Source organism: Euphorbia lathyris, chromosome 5 (genome assembly GCF_963576675.1).
Source record: "Euphorbia lathyris chromosome 5, ddEupLath1.1, whole genome shotgun sequence".
NCBI classification, from domain to species: domain Eukaryota; kingdom Viridiplantae; phylum Streptophyta; class Magnoliopsida; order Malpighiales; family Euphorbiaceae; genus Euphorbia; species Euphorbia lathyris.
This window is the reverse complement of record NC_088914.1, coordinates 74,197,487-74,217,621: the sequence shown is the minus strand read 5'-3', so window position 1 is coordinate 74,217,621 and position 20,135 is coordinate 74,197,487. Positions and strand designations below refer to the sequence as shown.

Genomic DNA, 20,135 nt, shown 5'->3' with positions numbered 1-20,135 from the left:
ATCAACTCATCAGTTTGGACATCATACAGACAGATTTTTGGCACAATTAAACAGCAGTGCAAATGGTGGATCGGGGCAACATTTGGTCTTAACTTTTGGACAGATGCCTGGATTAACCCATCGGTGGCAGACCAAGTTGGGATACCTGACCGTCTGCAGGTCGGTCTTTTTGAGTGTGTGGAGGACTTCCTGATTGGGGATTTCTGGAGAAACATTAGTCAATTGCCTACGGAGGTTCAAAATAACATTATGCAGATTGAACGTGGTCTAGATGATAATGACACTTGTGTTTGGAAGCCGGCTGATACGGGACAACTAACAGTAAAATGCCTTTATGAGTTCCTCATGCCACAAGCCGAGACGGTCGACTGGGGTCGATTTATATTGAAGCCTTTTATCCCGCCAAGCCGCACCATCACGTGTTGGAAAATCCTTCACCAGCGTATCTCAACGTAGGACACACTGCAAGCTAGGGGCTTCTCCCTGGCCTCTCGATGCGAACTCTGTAAGTGCCATTTAGAATCCTCTGACCATCTTTTTATTACTTGCAGCTATACTGCTACTTTATGGGCTGGAATTGGGGTCTACTTCAATTCGGCTATATTACATGTTGCTCCCTTTGCCGACTTCCTCTATTATCTGCAACATCGAAGGATTCCTAGGAAAATGGTGAACCTTTGGAGAGTCGCCATCATCACTTGCCCGTGACTAATCTGGAGAACTCGGAACTGTGCTATTTTTGACAATGAACTCCCTTCAATCCAAATTACTACTTCCCGGTTGTGGCTTTCTGTTCGTGAGACAAGGCATCTAGATGACCCGGGGACCATTCGTCCGCCACCTGCCCTAACTTAATTCTCGTTTGCTAGGTTCCTCCACCAGCGGGATGGACCAAAGCCAACACAGATGGCTCCACATCAGGCTCACCCAGCTCTGCAGGTTCTGGAGGGATTTTTCGAACTCATAGGGGGTTTCCAAAGAGCTGCTTTGCTTTCCCCATTGGTGAAGTTTTGCGCATATAGCTAAACTCTGGGTTGTCATCTTCGCGGTAGAAATTGCATGGGAAAAGGGATGGCATCAGCTATGGATAGAATCAGACTCGACCTTTGTGGTAGGCTTGTTAAAGCAGCATTCTTCGAAGGTCCCGTGGCTGATCCGACAAGCTTGGATGAAATGTTTACACTACTGCTCTAATATGGAGGTAATAATTAGGCCCTATTGTTTATCACTGAAAAAAACTGAACTGAACTGAATTGAACTGAACTGAATGCTACTGAATACTGAACTGAATTGAACTGAATTGAACTGAATTTAACTGAATGCTACTGAACTTAACTGAATGCTACCGAAGTTAACCGAACTTAACAATAATGATGATATTAGACTTTAAATAATTTTAATGATAATATTGGACATTAATAAACTTATAATAATAATAATAATAATAATGGTTCTAATAAATTTAATAATATCAATAATAAATAAATATATTATTAAAGATAAAACTAAATTGAATATCAAATAAAAGCTTGGGTTGATAAAATCTTGGCTCGATAAAAGCCTATGAAATTAAATAAAAATGAGTCTAATTTAAATTAAAAAGAAAAATTACATACAAATACAAATTTACATATACATTTAAAGCCTATGAAATTAAATACAAATTTTCATATGAATATAAACTCTTAACTTTTTATTCTAATTAAGGGTTAAAGTGTAGAAATAACGTTTTGAGTCAGGAGTAATTTTACTCCTAACGTCTAAAATGGTGCAATTTTATCCTGAACATTAATAAATTCGGTAAATTTTAGAAACAATTCATTATATGGATGCAATTCCTAATTTTTAAATATGGATGCATACTTTAGTTTTAATTTTTTTATTAAACGATATATATTTTAATAAACTATCATTTCTTGACTTTTATCTAATTTATAGATAATGATAAAGTATAAATAATAATAATAATAATATATAATAATAATAAATAATGATAAATTATAGATAAATAATAATTATTATTATTATAATATAATAAATAATGATAAATTACTGAATGCTGAAACTGAACTGAACTGAACTAAATTGAACTGAACTGAACTGAACTGAATTGAACTGAACTGATTGTTACTGAAATTAAGTGATAAAGAACAGGGCCTTACACATATTTACAGGGAAGGAAACCGTACTGCAGACTCTCTGGCAAGATTTGGGGCTTCATCTCCGGGGTTAATCTGGTGGCATTCTGCCTCTGAATTTTATCAATCTTTTATTTTTGACGACCTATGTAACATTGGACATATCCGTTCATTTTGATCCTCTCTCTGTACTATTTTCTATTTTTTTTAATATAAGGGGCTGGTCAGATTAGGAAATGGAGGTGCCAGCCTGGATGGGATGTCCGACTCCTTCTTCTGTCCTTGTTCCAACCTTCATTCAAAAAAATAGGCAGACAGAAAAGAACAAAATAACATGGTCATTTTGTATTGCAATATGATTGTCCTGAAAGTTAAGATATGTCTGGTTTAAAATCTAAAAAATAGATAAAAGAACCAAAGGGTTAACGGTGATAAAAAAATGGACATTATTATGTATTTTTTAAAAAAAAAAGAACTAAAAAGTGTGTTATGTAAAAAAATAGGGATTAATAAATTATTTACCCTCAAGCTTATGAAGTGTTAGTCTCGCCTAACGGGCCTAATAGGGAGAGTGATATACACTCACAAATACTGTTTCAGTGAATGGGGTTAATTACTGATTTATGTAGAATGGAGAGCTAATTGATTTTGACGCTATAGTTTAGAGCTCTATGCCTAAAAAATTATATGATTTTGAGTAACACTTGATCAAACAGGAAAATCAATAATCAAAATTTTGAGTAACACTTGCTCAAACAGGAAAATGAGTTGTAGATAAACAAACTCCACCTATGTGTATAAACAACTCCTTCCAAAATATTAGATTTTGAGTATACCTCTCTTACACATCCTCCTCTCAGTCAAGATACCGCATTTTTTTGTGTGTAGGGATTCTCTAGAGTTGAAAAGCCTCTAGAGTTGGTGGAGTTTTAATCTCAACCATTAATTGCAACATTAATGGATGAGATTTAATTGATAAATTTTAATATTAAATTAGTCATTTATTGATCAATCAAATCTCATCCATTCATTTTGTAATTAATGGTTGAGATGTATATAACTCCACCAACTCTAGAGGATTTCAACTCTAGAGGATCTCTAGCCATTTTTTTTTGTTACAATGATATATACATAAATGACACACAGAGATTTCATTGGTCGATAACTCATGAGAAACAGTGTCTCGTAAATCCGATAATTAGATTTGATTCCAAGAAAGGCTAATGAATCAGGGTTGGATAGAAAACAAAATTTTAAAAACTAGGTTGTAAAAACCCAATCCGAGTTTTTAACAGTTAAAAACTTAATTTCAAACTGTTCAAAACTAGTATATGAAAGAACACAAAAGTAAATTCTCACCATTCCTAAAGAGTAATTCTTATTAAATGGAAACTTATAAGAAAGCTCATCCTTATATACATAATACAAATATAAACAATGATTTGAAGTACCCTTTACATGCCTTAGACACTAACAATAATATAAGAACACTTAGGTAATTAACTTAATCAAACATTAATGTACTGGACTATATTGACAACACAACAATAATCAATAATAGCAATACAAAATCCAATAATGTCGATACACAATCTCATAATGACAAAAATCAAATCAATTCAATATGAATTTGAAAAGATCTACCCGACATTACACCTTTAACAATTGAAATATAAAATTAATTCATATTGATTTAATTAGTTATTCTCATAAATCCAAGTAAAATTCATCTAGCAATTTTTGAATCAATTTCACCGCATTCTAAATAACTCACCAAAAAAAGGCTTCCAAAATTTCATTTCCCATAGCCTCAAAATCAGACAGTAAAAGCATCCATAAACTCAGAATCATTTCTCATGGCCTCCAAAACCTGAGGCAAAACACAAACATGAATATCAATGCTTCCTTGTTCTAATCCTGGAAATACTGTTACTTTCCCATCAAACTTATTTCCAGGTCCACTTCTTACTGCTTTTGGCTTTCCCCATCCAAAATCATTCCCATAAACATTAAACCGAGAAGAGCTACTTACCAATAACATTCGGGAACTGGCAATTTCAGTCATTGTCCGAATCTTAGGATCCTTAATCCATGAATCTACCTTTTCTCTTACCTTTTCTCTTACATTTTCGTCTGTATAACCATTAATCCTTTTGTTCAGTTGGAGAGCTACAAACCCAATTCCTTTCTCTATTACTTCTCTTGCTTTAAGTTGTACCCTCTCACTCTGAATTGCATTTCCGAAATACCCATCTTGCATATCCAGGTGCAATCTTTTTCTAAACCCAATCTGTAACTGAATGATTGTTTCTTGATCAGGTTTCAATGCTCGATTTCGAATCACACCACGCCAGATATGCGCCAAGACTAATTGCAGAGAGGATAAAAATACGCCGTTTCCATCTCCAGCCTCTGAATTTGCTTTTGCTTTCAGTCCCGCAATTTTTTCCTTGCTGAAATGAAAAACTCTTTCTTTCAATGGGGGCGGAATGAATTCGACAGAAGCATTATTGATAATAGAAAGAGGTAATCTGATGGGACATTTGTCACGAAACCAATTTTGAAAAACAGGAGGTTTAGAAATCTGATTTACATCATAACCACGAGAGATTTCAGACCATGCGTTCATGAAATTCCAGAACGTTGAGCCATCAGCAACTGCATGGTTTATAGTACAACCCATGAAGATTCCATCTGAAAGCTCAGTGATTTGAACTCCAAGGAGGGGATTAGAATCGCCGTGGATGCTGTAGATATCAGTAAGGGGGAAGAATGAGTCGACAATGGAAGGAACATAGATGGGATCAAGAATATCTGAGACGGTGACGTTTTCAGCAATGGCATGAACAAATTGAGCTCCGGCATTGTTGCAGTCGATGAAAAAGGAGATGGTGTTATCTTGGTGTTGGGTAGTGGAGAGACGGCCGGCGAGTGGGAAGATGATTTGGAGAGTGTGAGAAAAGGAGGTTTTGAGATGTTGGATTAAGGTTAGAGATGATGAATTTGGTTTAGGGAAGAGAAGACCTTTTTGGATTGAACCAAGTAAAAGAAAAGTCAGATCACTTGAAGTTAATTCAACCCTGTTTAAGATTGGTTCTGCAGGGGGTTTCACTAAGGTTGTTGAGACTATTCGAATTTCTGCCATTTCTTTCTTCAGAAAAACTGTGAGGAATAGAAGTTTATTTTCCATACATTTATAAATAACCATCCCTGAATAAAGGTTCATTGGTCAGTCTAGAATTATTGTTTAAAGGCTTAATACATCATTTGCCCCCTGAACTTGTCCAAAATGGTTGATTGGCCCCTGAACTTTCAAAGTGTCTTGATAGCTCTCTGAACTTGCATAAAATGTTCGGCTAGCCCCCTAAACTTGCGTAAAATGTAATCAAATAATTATTTGGTTATAAAATAGTAAGTCAAATGCGGAAGATATGTTACACGTGCCTTAAAATGTTATTACATACTTCAAAAAATAGATTAAAACATGTTAAAAAAGAATTTCTTACTTATTCAACTATAAAACATTTTCTTCTCTAATATTATAATCGCATACCCCGACCTTGGTCGTTTTACTTTTTTAAGACACGTGCAACATACCTTCCGTATTTAAATTACTTTTTTACAACCGAGTAATTAATTGATTACAGTTTATGCAAGTTTAGGGGGCTAACTGAACATTTTATGCAAGTTCAGGGGGCTATCAAGACACTTTAAAAGTCAAGGGGCCAATCAACCATTTTGGACAAATTGAGGGGCAAATGATGTATTAAGCCTTGTTTAAATCTACAAAAAGTGAATATCTCCCCCACATCACCCCACATCTACGAGGCCTAATACACAAATAACCCCCTGAACTTGTCTAAATGTTGCAACTGCCTCCCTCAACTTTCAATTGTAACAACTTACCCTTCAAACTTGTCCAATTGTAACAACTTACCCCTTAAACTTGTCCAATTGTAAAACACAACCCTGAATTGCTGACATGGACTCCAATTGAAGAAACACATGAAATACAAAATCTGCAACGCTCGTGGAGTATGATAGTCAGATCTGTGGCGTGATACGAATCTGGAAAAAAAAAACAATTAGACAAGTTTAAGGGGTAAGTTGTTACAATTGAAAGTTGAAGGGGGCAGTTGCAACATTTGGACAAGTTTAGGGGGTTATTTGTGTATTAGGCCCATCTACAATTATCTCTAGCGTAATTATTTATTGTGTTGTTTACTTAGTTCAATGAAAAGTTGTATTTATCCAAAACACTTTACTTTTATTTGTACAAACCACTCACCTTCTTTTTATCTTTACGATATAAGTGATTTGCGAAACAAAAACGAACGGCGAAGCAATGAGAAATTTGGAAAGAAAATGCAACCGTAAGGTTTTAGGTTTTGATTTTATTGTGATTGGACATAAATTTAATGTGTTATGTTTGGTTAGAGTTAGTGTTAATACTATAATTATGATTTTCGAACTCATTTAACTCTATTTGTTTGATTTATTAGTTTAAAAGTTCGAGGAGTTGGGTTCAGAGTTCATTTGCCATACTTCGCCTTTTATGAATTAGATTCAGAATTACCAAATTGCAAAATAATAAACCCTAAATTTTCATCTAGAACTGAGCAAGTAGGTAAATAAAAAGCCTTCTGATGAACTGTGAAGCTTTTTTTTTTTTTTAACAAAAAGGCTTTGTAAATAGGTGAATCCAAAGACTTTTATTGAATTGCGAAACCATTTTTTAGCAAAATGACGTAAATAGAAGATTTATATTAAGTTGCGAAACCATTTTTTAGCAAAATGATCTTGTTAATATGTGAAACATTCTGATCCATTTTTTAGCAAAGAATTTTGCAATATGGATGTTACGAACATTCCACTTAGATTGCGATTTGTAATTTTCTATTAATTCGCAATTGAATAAAAATTCGGAATATTTTTACTTTGCAAATGATAAATGTGAATTGGGAATAAAGGTTCATTTGTTTGGGTTAGCAAATAATAATTAGTAGACCTTTCTGAACATTCTCATTCTCATGTAATTACTTTCTGAACATTCTCATTCTCATGTAATTACTTACTGTATGATATTTTGGCTACCCATTCCTTTGTCAGCCAAACTACATTTCCAATCCCAAAGCCAAATTTTGTCATATTTGTTCCAAACTGAACACATATTACTCTTCAAGGATCAATTTCAATAATTTATGTATAGATATTCTCTTAACTAATATGTTCATTTCCCCTAACTAATTCAGGAATTCGCAGAACAAGAAGTGCAAGACACTCTTTAGTGTGCATATGCATTCTTTATGCACTCTAGGGACTAGAGTGATATTATACACAGTAGAATATTCCATTCAATCGTTTCTGTCTCTAAATCATTTTTTACTGATAAAAATTGATCCCACTTTAGATGTCCTTTTTTGAATTAAGAGGTGTTTGGTTGCTGATTTTTATGTTCATATTTACATTTTCGTTTCAAAATGGAGAGTTTTAGGTGTTTGATTAATGACTTCTTATTTACTTTTTACAACCGAAAATTAGTCTTTTACAAAAGCAGCATTTTCAAAAAGCAAATAGCAAATAATAGATAAAACAAAAGGACATTTAGTTTCATTCTTAAGGACTTTAAAGATAAATTTACATTTTCTCTTACACCCACCAAATAATGCATTTTAATAGACATTTTATTCTTTGGAAATTGCATCCACACAATTTCTTTTTATGATGCCATCCGGCGAGAAAAATATGGAATTATGGAGTTGCAATTATGAAATCATAATTCTATATTTCTTTTTAAAAAATCTTTTTGCAAATTATGGAATCATTATTCTATATTTCTTTTGAGCAAATCTTTTACAAATTATTCAACTTAATTATTTAAATATCAACATGTGTGTCATTGTTGATTTCAAATGATACATAAAAATAATTTTTTGCAAATCACTCATTAATTAAATATCATTTTTTATTTTAATAAATAACAACTAATTTTTGCAAATTGATTTTTTTTTTTTACGATTTAGAATATTACATTATTATACATTACAATCCTAATAATGTTAGGATTTGAATACCAAAAAAATAGGCCTGACCAAAACTCAGCCGCACCAGTAAGCTTGTGAGCCACTATGATGATGGTCCTTTTAATAAAAGTGATAAATATATTGGAACATTTAGAGAGAAGGAGATAACAAGAACTAATGACGGAATTAAATTTAAAGAGGTATGTGATGTAGGAATGAATTGCCTAATCTACTTTCGATGCATCCATTTCGATCACAATGTTATAAAAGTCGTGCTCATGGATAAATAATAGTGTTTGATGGAGGCCTAACACTTTTACCAGCCTTCGAGAAAGTAGTCCCCATCTTAGAATCTTGAAAGCTCGAACAAACCTCATCATGATTATGAAGAATGTGATCCAACCCGATAGAATTGCTAGGAACATGGTAGGTTATATCATATTTAGCTTCAAAGAATTTACCATACGAGCTATCCATCTCTCTTGTCGTCGAATTGTGGACACTCCGGAAGATAACGCCGTAGCCTTAGCAAATTATGGCAAGAAATTGTTGCGTAGTTTAGTGGCAGTGAACGGAACCGCGTTACTAAAAGAACCAAATAATTTAATTAGACATATTTGATATTTGAAAGATTATGACAATTAAATAAGGAGTCAAGTAATAGTAAAGTCATCTGTTTAAGTTTTCAATTGGATATTGATAACCGTGTATCTGAACTTGTGTTTGAGAGCATGAATGTCTTGCCGAGTCTTTCAAAGTCAATCTGTAAAATATTATAAAAAGTTAGAGAGGGTCAGAGTATGGTGAACCCGCTCCAATGCCCAAATCTGTAGGTGCTTTGGAAGGGTTGAAGAGTAAGGACTAGTTATGAGACAGCAGTGTTAATGTACAATTAGATGTGACCATACTTGTCTATTTATAAGGTTAGATCGAACCTCTCTTCTTCTAAGAGTCCTTTTTGTATTAGATTCCTTTCTTGTTAGGAGTCTGCCTTTAGAAAAAGTCCTACGTAATGCGAAGTCTTTAACCTTGCCGCATTAGGCTTTCCCTTAGAGGAGAAATGTTCCATAGAAACTTTTAAAACTCGTGGCTACTGTAACTTTAACTAACTCCTCAAAATGGCCATTAACTGTCTCAAAATAAAAATATTCAAGAATTAAAGTTGTTAGGAACGACATTTACCATGAAACCACATTTTTTAATTTTCAAAAACACCATTTTTGTAGCTTTCTGTCTCTAAAAATTCAGCCTCTCTCCTAACCAAACAACACTTAAATGTCATCAAAATAAAAAATTTCAAGAATTAAAATTGATTAGAGTATCATTAGTTCTTAGAATATATTTTTTTGAGACCGTTGACGGTTATTTTGAGGCGTTGAACGGTCACATGTGTTAAAAAATGTAAATTTAAGTGAATTTTATTTTAAGTTTTGAAGTTCAGTAACCATACTATTAAAAAAAATAAACTTCAGTGGCCATGGGTGTAATTTATCCTAAAATTAAATGATTTTACTCATAAAAATTTATCCCATCTTTAGATGATCCTTCCTTGAATTAGTTTCATTCTTCAGAGTTTCAAATAGAATTTGGTTTTGATACATGCAACCCTTGGGACTACATATAAACATTTAATGTAAGTATATATTCTTATGTATTTTTAATATTTATATTTATTATTGTATGGAATTTTTGAATAAATTAAATACTCTTGTGTATTTCTAATATTTACATTAATAAATTTGTTGTATTTAAAAGTTTAATGTAATAATAAATGTGTAAATATTGGAAATACACAATATATATATATATATATATATATATATATATATATATATATATATATATAATTCTAAGGGTTAGAGGGCGAGCCTTGGCGCAACGGTAAATGTTGTTGTCATGTGACCATGAAGTCACGGGTTCGAGTCTTAGGGGCGGCCTCTTGCCAAATAAATTGGCAGGGGAAGACTTGTCCCCAGTACACTCTTGTGGTGGGGCGCGTAGTGCACTGAACCGCCTTTTTATAATTCTAAGGGTTGCATATATCAAAACCGTTTTTTTTTATTATGCCATCTGGTGAGAAAAACATGGAATTATGGGGTTCAATTATGAAATCATAATTCCATATTTCTTTTGAAAAAATCTTTCGCAAATTATAGAATCATAATTACATTTCTTTTGAGAAAATCTTCTGCAAATTATTCAACTTAATTATTTAAATATCAACATTGGACTTTTCCGACCTCGTGATGAAATTATAGTTGCATTTATCCAGTATGTTGTAGGTGGACCCCACATCGCGTCGAACGAAATCACGGACTGGAAGCCGAAAAAAAAAGCTAAAAACGGCTCATTGTCTCAATAGTCTAAAAATGTGGAAAAACCAAACACAAAATAGACCGACTCTAGACTCTCGTAACCCAAAACACGAGCTCCCAATATCTATCTATTTTTATTAGTATTTTCATGATTTCAATTATTTCCGTTATTTACATAAATAATTTTTCATCATCATTATTTTGACCTAATTAGTTAGTTAACTTTTTAATTGGTTTTATCATTTTTTTGACCTAATTGGTTAGTTAACTTTTCATTATCATTATTCAAAAAAAAAAAACTTTTTAATTGGTTTTATCCAAATTATTATTATCTTTTTTTCATCAGTAAAAAACTTGTATATAAGCAAACATTGGTAAATTTCGTCAATGGTATACAACATTTGTCTGTTTCACACTTTGGTGTACAACTTTCATTTTGTTTCACACTTATAAGTGACCTTTAATTTTGATGTACATCAGTTAAAAATGATCGATCAACATGACACTTCATCATTTTCATTCAAGTGATCAGTTAAAGTGAGACCCACAAATTATAAAAAAAAAATTAATTTTTACCTTTCTCTCTTTTACCTTTATCCATCAATCTCTTCCTTTTCTTCCCTCTATTTCTTTCTCTCTCTTCAATTTTTTTTTTTCTCTAACTCATCTCTCTAACCTCTCTCTCTAACTCATCCCTCTCCAAATTTTTTTTTTATTAATATGCGAAGAAGGATCTATGTGAAGCTGATTGAACGATAAACTCACTATGGATGCCAAAATAAAATAAAAAGAATAGATTGCTACAGATGCATTTTGGTGAGAGTTAATAATTCCAGAGTTAATAATACCTTTGTGGGAAGACAGGTCGGTCAAAGAAAGACATCAATTGAGCTCTTGGGATCTGCTTAGAAATTTCCATTTTATTAAATTTGAAAATATTGAATGAAATATATAAATGAAATCACCTTTTGGATTTTTTGGATTTGTTTCTTTTACAGGTCATTGAGATATAGCTTAGTTGCAACCTGCATATATACCAATTATTCAATGTTTTATAAGTAAAGAAAATTTAATAAATAATGAAAGTGAGCATATGATATAAAAAAATTTAGAGAGAGATGAGTTAGAGATGAGCAGGGAGACATTTTATTTGCTATTATCTGCCACCATCTTTGGAAGTGGAGAACGAGGAGATCTTTGGTGAGAAGACTGTTTTTATTCAGAACTTACCCGAGTTCTTCTCTAAAAAGCTCCTTACCATTACGGGGAGCTTCAAAGGGGACCCCCTTGCCAATTCTACCCAGAATAAAGAGGTTCAACTCGTTGGGTGGTGTAGGCCGAAGGATGGGGTGGTTAAGTTGAACACGGATGGCTCCTGTCTCAACAATGGAAAGATCGCGGCTAGAGGCGTGCTCAGGGACGCGGGAGGTGCCTGGTTGTCTGGATTCACCCATAACCTGGGTTTGGGCTCATCCTTTTCAGCGGAACTTTGGGGTATTCTTTCTGGAGTCAAGCTTGCCAGAAATCTGGGTATTAAAAGGCTTGTTGTGGAGTCTAATAATATGGAGGCTATTAGTATGATCTCTAATAATCATGCCTTTTATCTTAGTAGCCAGAACCTTATCAAAGCAATAAGAAGTCTTGGCTCCTCCTTTGAGTCCTTAGAGTTCAGCCACATCTACAGAGAACAAAATCGAATTGCGGATCACTTGGCGGCGGCTGGGCACGAGGGGATGTTAGGTGTTTCCACCCTTTCTGATCATCCTATCTATCTTTCTTCTCTCCTTTTAGAGGACAGAGTTGGGGTTAGCTTTCCTAGGCTGATCCTAGGTTAGCTTTTGTCTCGGTGTTGGTTTGTTTTCTTTCATGTTTCTACCAAAAAAAAGAGAGAGAGAAATTGAAGAAAGAGAGAGGTGTGAGAAAGATATGAGTTAGAGAGCGAAAGAAATTTGAAGAGAGAGAAAGAAATAGAGGGGGGAAGATAAAGAGATTGAAGGGTAAGAGTAAAAGAGAAAAAGGTAAAAGTTTATTTTTTTTATAATTTATGGGCCCCTTTTACTAATGATTTGAATGAAAAGAATGGGGTGGTACGTTGACTATGTGTTGACTGATCATTTTTACCTGATGTACACCAAAGTGGGAGGTCACCTATAAAGTCATACATATTAGTGAGACAAAATGAAGGTTGTACGCCAAAGTGTGAAACGAGGCAAATGTTGTACATTATTGATGAAATTTACCCAAACAAACAGCAGTAGTAACCTTTACGGACAACATGTTTAAGCAAGCTAGACAAACAACAAAGCAAACAAATATAGAATAATAGCACCTAAAAACCCCACATTTAATCCCAAATAGACCAATCAAAATTACAAGGAGGTTGAATACTCCCTAATTTGAGTTTCACAAAGAAATAAATAGACCGGATAATAGCCTCTCCATCAAAGACCATCCATCCCCTCGAAGCAGAATCTATTTCTTACAATCCAGATTTGATAAATTGTAACAGCAAAAGCAATTCTACGAGAACAAGGAAAGACTTCCCTTGAGCTCTCCTACATAACCAACTAATAATACGCATCCACCCTATATTTACAGTTTCCATCATGCATCGGTTAGCAATGGACCACCAAATATCATTAGTGATAGGACACTAGAAGAAGAGATGTTTAGTGTTCTCATTACTGCTGTTACACAGCATACAAGTTGCATTAGGAGTGATACCCATTTTAGCTAAACGTTCCTTGACACCAAGCCTGTTGTGCAATGCAAGCCAAAGTATAAAACCATAACGAAAGATAGAGCCCCTACCCCAAACTAGTTTGTACCAAGAAACAACCTCCTTCTTTACTATAAGCAAATTCCATGCGGATGCATCTGCCCATTCCCCAGCTTATACTTGAACAACTCCTTGTAAAAAACATATTTTAATTGGATAAGTTTCCTCCAACTCCAACTTGCATTAGCAGGTTTAGACAACCCCCCCCCCCCCCCCAGAAACTTGAATTTCTTAATTTATTGTGTGTGATCCATTGTACCCAAAGAGCCTGATTGTTAGATAAAATATTCCAGATAGATTTACCCATAACAGCTACATTCCACGACTCTAAATCAATTATACCCAAGCCTCCTTCTTTTTTTGGTAAACAAACCTGTTTCCAAGCAACCATATCACCTTTACCAGAACTACTGCCCTTCTAGAGATAGCAACGACACCTTTGATCCACATATTTAATGACAGTTTTTGGTAAAATGAACATCGAAGCCCAATAAACATGCATACTATGGAGAATTAAGATAAATAGTTGTAAATGCCCGACATATGATAAATTTTTCGCCCCAATGTTTCAATCCGCTTAGTGATTCTATCCACAAGACAGAAGCAATCTGTTTTAGTCAATTTAGTGGAAATCAAAGGAACACACAAATAGCGTATAGGAAAAACTCCTTCCGAGAATCCAAAAATATTCAAAATAGAAGCTGGGTAAATTTCATGAATGGTGCACAACTTTTACCCAATTTCACACTTTGGTGTATAACCTTCAATTTGTCTCACTAATATGTACAACTTTATAGGTGACCTCCAATTTTCGTGTATATAGCAGGTAAAAATGATCGATCAACGCCTTGTCAACGCACCACCTCAACATTTTTCATCTACCCATTTAAAAAAGTGGGACCCATTTCTTATGTAATTACTAAAATACCCTTCTCCCCTATGCAATTACTAAAATACCTTTATCGCTTTCCTTGCAACCCATCTCTCTATCTTTCCCTTTCTCTTTCTAAGTCTTCTCTCTCTCTCTCACTCCTCTATCTCTTTAACCCAGGCACACCAATTTTTGTCTCATTGTTTGCAAAAAACACGGTGATAGAGTACATTCTGAATGTGAAGTTGGCATGTGTTGGCTATACTCCTCTTATACTTGCTAAATGTGTTGCTTCTTTAATGTGTTTTGATGCAATTCTTTAACTTTTAAGAGTCATAAATCATAATAATAAAATTTACTTCTAAGTGCTTTTTTTGGGAAAAGCATTAACATTCATAATTTGGAAGCTTCACTGTATGCGAAAACCTCGAGTTCTCAAGTGCTTTAATTAAAAATTTACTTGTTTACTTAAAATATGTGAAACCATAATTCATGTTGCTGCTAAATTCCTTATCATATAACTGTTGTGATCCGACTCGTATTATTTAATAAATCTATACACGAAATTTGATATTTAATGTTCTTTTGTATTCTAGATTACCAGAAAGTTAAGTTAGAATGTTTAATTTTGTATTCTAAATTTGATACTTAAACAATAGCCGATTGTATTTATAAATAGTTAGATGCAGTAATGTACACAATATTTAGCCTTGTTAATTTAAGTGATCCATATCTGATGTGAACCTTTTGGCCGTGAGAAGGAGTTTGACTTTATGTAATTTTGAAGAGTCGTAACAATACACAAAAAGATGGATTCTTCATTTGGTGGAAAGGTTTAATATGGACTTAAAAATTACAATTTCCGTATTGTTTTTGAAAGGAGAGAGATTGAAAGTTTTTTAGAGAGAGGAGTTAGAGAGAGAAAGGGAAAGATAGAGGTTGTAAGGAAGGGGATAAGGGTATTTTAGTAATTGCATAGTGAAGAAGGGTATTTTAGTAATTGTATATGAAATGGGTCCCATTTTTTAAATGGGTAGATGAAAAATGCTGAGGTGGCGCGTTGACCAACCGTTAACCGGTCATTTTTACCTGTTATGCACCAAAGTGGGAGGTCACTTATAAGGTCGTACATATTAGCTAGTGAGACAAATTGAAGGTTGTACATCAAAGTGTGAAATGGGGCAAAGGTTGTACACCATTCATGAAATTTACCCACTAGAAGCTTTATGGTCCCTAAAGACACTTTTACTGAGAAACACATTGCTTTTACTACAACTAACCTACAAGCCAGACACATAAGAAAAATGGCTCAGACCATTCATCAACTCATGAAATGATTCAGGTTCCCCTTTGCAGAATAAAAATAAATCATTAGCAAAATAAAGGTTGTTGAGCCTCATACTTTTGCAACCTTTATGATATTTAAAAATAGGTGACAAATTAAAAACCAACAACTGAGACAAATACTCTATGCACAGTATGAAAAGAATAGGAGACATGGGATCTCCTTACCTTAGGCCTCTAGCTCGAGGAAAGAAACCCTCCAAGCTACCATTGATAACCAATGAGAAGGAAGGAATCCTAATGCAAGTCATAACACACTAAATAAATTGCAGGGGAAAATTCAGGCCTATTAGAACTTCTTTGATAAAATCATAATCAACCTTTTGTTGTCTTTGTGATAATGTATAATAAGCTCATGAGCCAATAACACATTATCTGCAATCCTACAACCAGGCACAAATGCTGACTGGTGAGGGCTAATTAACATGTTGATGACCAGATTAAAACGCCAGGTTAAGATCTTAGCTATGACTTTATAACTCACAAAACAACAAGCAATCGACCTGAGATCACCAAGCCCTTGAGGATTACTGATTTTAGGGATTTCAACTAGCATTATTCTGTTTCAATAATTTCCCACTGATGAAAAACTCCCTTATGCTTGACAAAACTCAGGGCCAATAGTAGATCGACTATTTCTGTAGAAGAAACTATTATATCCATATATACGAGGAGCTTTAGAAGTATTGATGCTCCATAATGCATCTTGAACCTCGCTAATAACAGGACTACGCGGTATGGATACATCAATGTCTTGTAAAATAACTCCCTTCGCCAACACACTCGAATCAATATGTTCTCTGGCAGTCCCAATAAGATTATTGTAAAATTGAACCACAGCTTTAGTTATTTCTGCTTGACTAGTAATCATAGAACCATTAGCTAAAGTTAATTGGGAAATCTTATTAAATGCCCTTCTAGCCTTAAATTGCTTATGGAAAAATGAAGTATTACTATCCCCAAGACGGATCTAGGTAATTCTAGACTTATGTTTGTAAAAACTCTCCTCCATTCATAGTAAGTGAAACATATGTTGGCTCATGGCTCTCTCCTCCTCATGTAATAATTCATTGATAGGATCTAACTGTAGGTTAACTTGCAGTTGTTCAACCATCTCCCTTTGTAATCGAACCTTGTTTGAGATATCACAAAATTCCACCCTATTAAGGTTCTTGAGCTCATACTTAAGCAATTGCAACTTCTTCCCAACTCTGTACATACAACTACCATTCACGAGTTTCTTCTAGATATTTTGCACCAAGTCATTGTACAAAGGATGGGAAACCCACATGTTAAAGAAACAAAACATAGATTTCCCTATAACATCATCAATCATCAAATTAACGATAATAGGAGAATGATCAAAAACTCCACAAGGCAAGATAGAAGCAATACAATGCTAAAATTTATCCAGCCACTCCTCATTAACAAAGAGACTATCCAATTTACTCCAATTTCTATCCCCCCCACCTAGTTATTAGTTTAAGTATACGGGCCACTAATACAATTTAACTGAACTAGATTCGTAGTCTCAACCATTGCAGTAAAGTCTGAAAAAGTCAAGTCAAAAGAGGAACCTCCAAGCTTATCCTCTTGACACGGCAGGTCATTAAAATCCCTTTTGAACAATCTAGGGCCTAGAAATATGCAAACTCTCCAAAGTATTCCACAATAATTGTCTTTCATCTCTACTATTCAACCCATAAACAATCGACCACTCCCAAGTATATTGTCCCAAAATGACTTCATAGTGAATCATCCGATCAATTTCAAATAATAACCGCACATTGACGACATCAGGGTTATACAAAACCCAAATCCTACTAGTTAGAACATAAGCATTACAAAACCATTTGCAATTAGGTAACTTAAATCCTGCCTAGACCATAGCCTTATTGCCATCCCGAACCCAAGCCTCAAGAATACCCAACACACACAACCTATGTTTGGCAACAAGAAAAGAAGCTTCATGTTGCTTAAGATGGTCATTAAGATCCCTTACGTTCTGCCAACCGAACATTTATCAAGGGGGTCAACACACTGGTTCCCAACACTAGACTCCCTAATTATCCGAAAGTTGCCAGAAGATATGCAACAATTATGCTCCAACTACTTATCCTTCCTACCAGAAGCCATTTTCATCCCTTGTTGTATAGTAACCCATTCATTTAGCTTCTCCTTCCCAACAAATTCCTTTTTATTAATAGGATCGGTAATAGAAGGAACATGGTCACTATCAATTTAAGTGGTATCTGTTTTAGGTTTCCAAATCCTTTAGTAATAAACACACAATTCTTAACATCATGCCCAACCTGTTTGCAATGAAAGCAAACTAAAGGAATCCACTCATGGACAACAGCTTGACTCATTCTTACATCAGATTCATCAACAAGAATGATTTCAGAAGGAAATGAGCTAGAAATATGCATTTTAACTAAAACCCTCGCATACATTAACCTAGTTTTATTCATGGTAAATTGGTCACAAAACATAGGTTTCCCCATAATACTAGAAATTCGACTTAGAATCTCAATGACCAAAATTCCTAAGGTAAATGAGGCAATTGCACCCAAATAGGAAAACCATTAACAACTTCAAAATCTAATTTCATACGAGGACTCAAAGGTTTCAACATAAACAACCTACAATTAAATGACACAGGCCCACCCCTTAATACACTAGGCTAGCCATCCAACAAAGTGAAATTGAATAAAAATTCATTATCACGCACCTAACAAACAGAAGCTAAGCCATACCTTTTCCATCAATTAACAACATAGCTTGATCTGGTGAAAATGAGGCTTTAAACCAAGCACACACCCGACAACATCAAACTTCCACTTAACTGCCTCCTCCACAAGCTCCGACTAATGAAACTAAACGACATGTTCACCATTAGAAACCACAGGCGAGATATAACTCAAGGATAGATCAGGTTTCAAGATGAGATTAGAAGCGACCATATCCTTCCACGAGTTCAACGAAACATCATTATCCTTTCCATTCTCCAAGTCATTATTCTCTAAATTCAAGGAAGACACAGTTTGCAACTTTCCTTTAGAGTCAGAGAAAGCCACTGAAACCTCAACAGTACGACAAGCCTTAAGGACCTGGATCAATAGAATCCCCTGCCACAGCCCTCGAATCAACAACATCATGATCTGCTCATCAGAAATCGCAAGGTAGATCCTCTCTGATCATCAATGTCTAGGCTGAGATGGCACTCTCTTTCCTTTTGGCATGTCGGCGTAAGATAGCAGGCTGTCAAAACGTCCGCATAGAGAAAATGCTTATCATCCTTTTTAAGCTTCTTAATCTCCCCTAGGGGTTTTTAATCTTTTTTGTTATTATTATTATTATTATTATTAGGGTTAGGATTAAGAGTTTCCATTTTTTTTATCTTATGTTTTAAGTACCATTCCGTTATATAAGTCATTCTATGATATTTCACATAAATTAAGAAATATATTGGTTAACTAAAAAAAAATTCTCTCTCTTGTCACTATTGAAGAATAAACATTGGAAATATTAAAAAACACATGTATCAATATAAAAAATTTAATATTTAGACTAAAAAACTAAATTAAAAGTTATTGAAATCCTAGAATGACTTATATTTAGCAAAAAAAAAAAAAAAACTAATTTGCTTGAATGATCTATGTAAGGGAATGTACGGAGTATATTACTTAAGTAAAACAAAATATATATATAAATGACACAAAACATAAAAAAAAATTAATACAATAAATAACAAAAAGACAAAAATGTTGAAGAATGAAATAACATAAGAAAAAAATAATAAGTGGGATTTTACCCTCATTTGGGGTCTTTATGAAAATTTAATCCCATTATAAGTTTAGTTTAACATATTACTGTGGATCTCTGTTAACTAAAAGTGAAATCGGTGACTTTTTTACCGGTTTCATTTTGTAAAAAAGCATGTAGAAAAACTACCGGTTTCTTTAAAAAAATAATTTTTTTTAATATCTGAAACCGGTAGCTAGTCTACCTATTTTACTTATATAATACTTTTAATTTAATTCCATTAGTCGACATGCAGACATGCAGCTCATTTGTGGGTTTTTTAAAGTTTTAAAGCAAACTGGTCCTTATATTTTTAAACTTTATTATTTAATTTCAGAAAGTGGTTATTTAAACATACTGTTATAAATTTAAACCTAACGTTCTTAAGAAAAATCAATTTTAGCATCACGTCATTGAAAATTTGAAATGACTGTCTTGACTGTTATTTAATTGCAACTTTTGATATTTCAAACTTCAATTACATAAAAAGAGAGAATTTTTTTTTGTCACTTTTTGGTCCAAATATTATTATTTTTTTTGTATTGGTGCATATGTTTTTTATATAAAGGAATGAAGAGAGTAATAACTAAGTTTGTTACGTATAAGTTAATCACAAAAAACAATGTTGTCAAAATATCTAAAATATTTATTGTGTTACTAATATAATTACAAAAAATTAGCAAAAAATGTATAAAACTATTTCAGTTTATCTACAAACTCGTTTGGAAGGTTCGATGTGATAGTTAAATAACAAACAAACTACCGGTTTCATAATTAATTTTTTCTTTAAAAAAATCAACTGAAACCGGTAAGATCAATTTTAGCCTTACATTTCTGAAAATTGAAAAGTTGGTTTGACTG

The 20,135-nt window shown here is 33.8% G+C and overlaps 1 protein-coding gene across 2 annotated transcripts; it reads right to left on the bottom strand.

Annotated features, from left to right (window-relative positions):
- Positions 1-3,671: 3,671 nt before the first annotated feature.
- Positions 3,672-5,320, bottom strand: LOC136231046 (uncharacterized acetyltransferase At3g50280-like). 2 transcript variants are annotated; one of them, XM_066020291.1, is made up of 2 exons: positions 4,171-5,320; positions 3,672-4,008 (listed from the first exon to the last, which is right to left on the bottom strand). In XM_066020291.1, exons 1-2 carry the CDS (start codon positions 5,281-5,283, stop codon positions 3,955-3,957), a joined length of 1,167 nt encoding a protein of 388 aa, XP_065876363.1. In that variant the 5' UTR covers positions 5,284-5,320; the 3' UTR covers positions 3,672-3,954. The 2 variants fall into 2 exon arrangements, with proteins under 2 accessions (XP_065876363.1, XP_065876361.1); XM_066020289.1 differs by having other exon boundaries at positions 3,672-5,320.
- Positions 5,321-20,135: the final 14,815 nt, after the last annotated feature.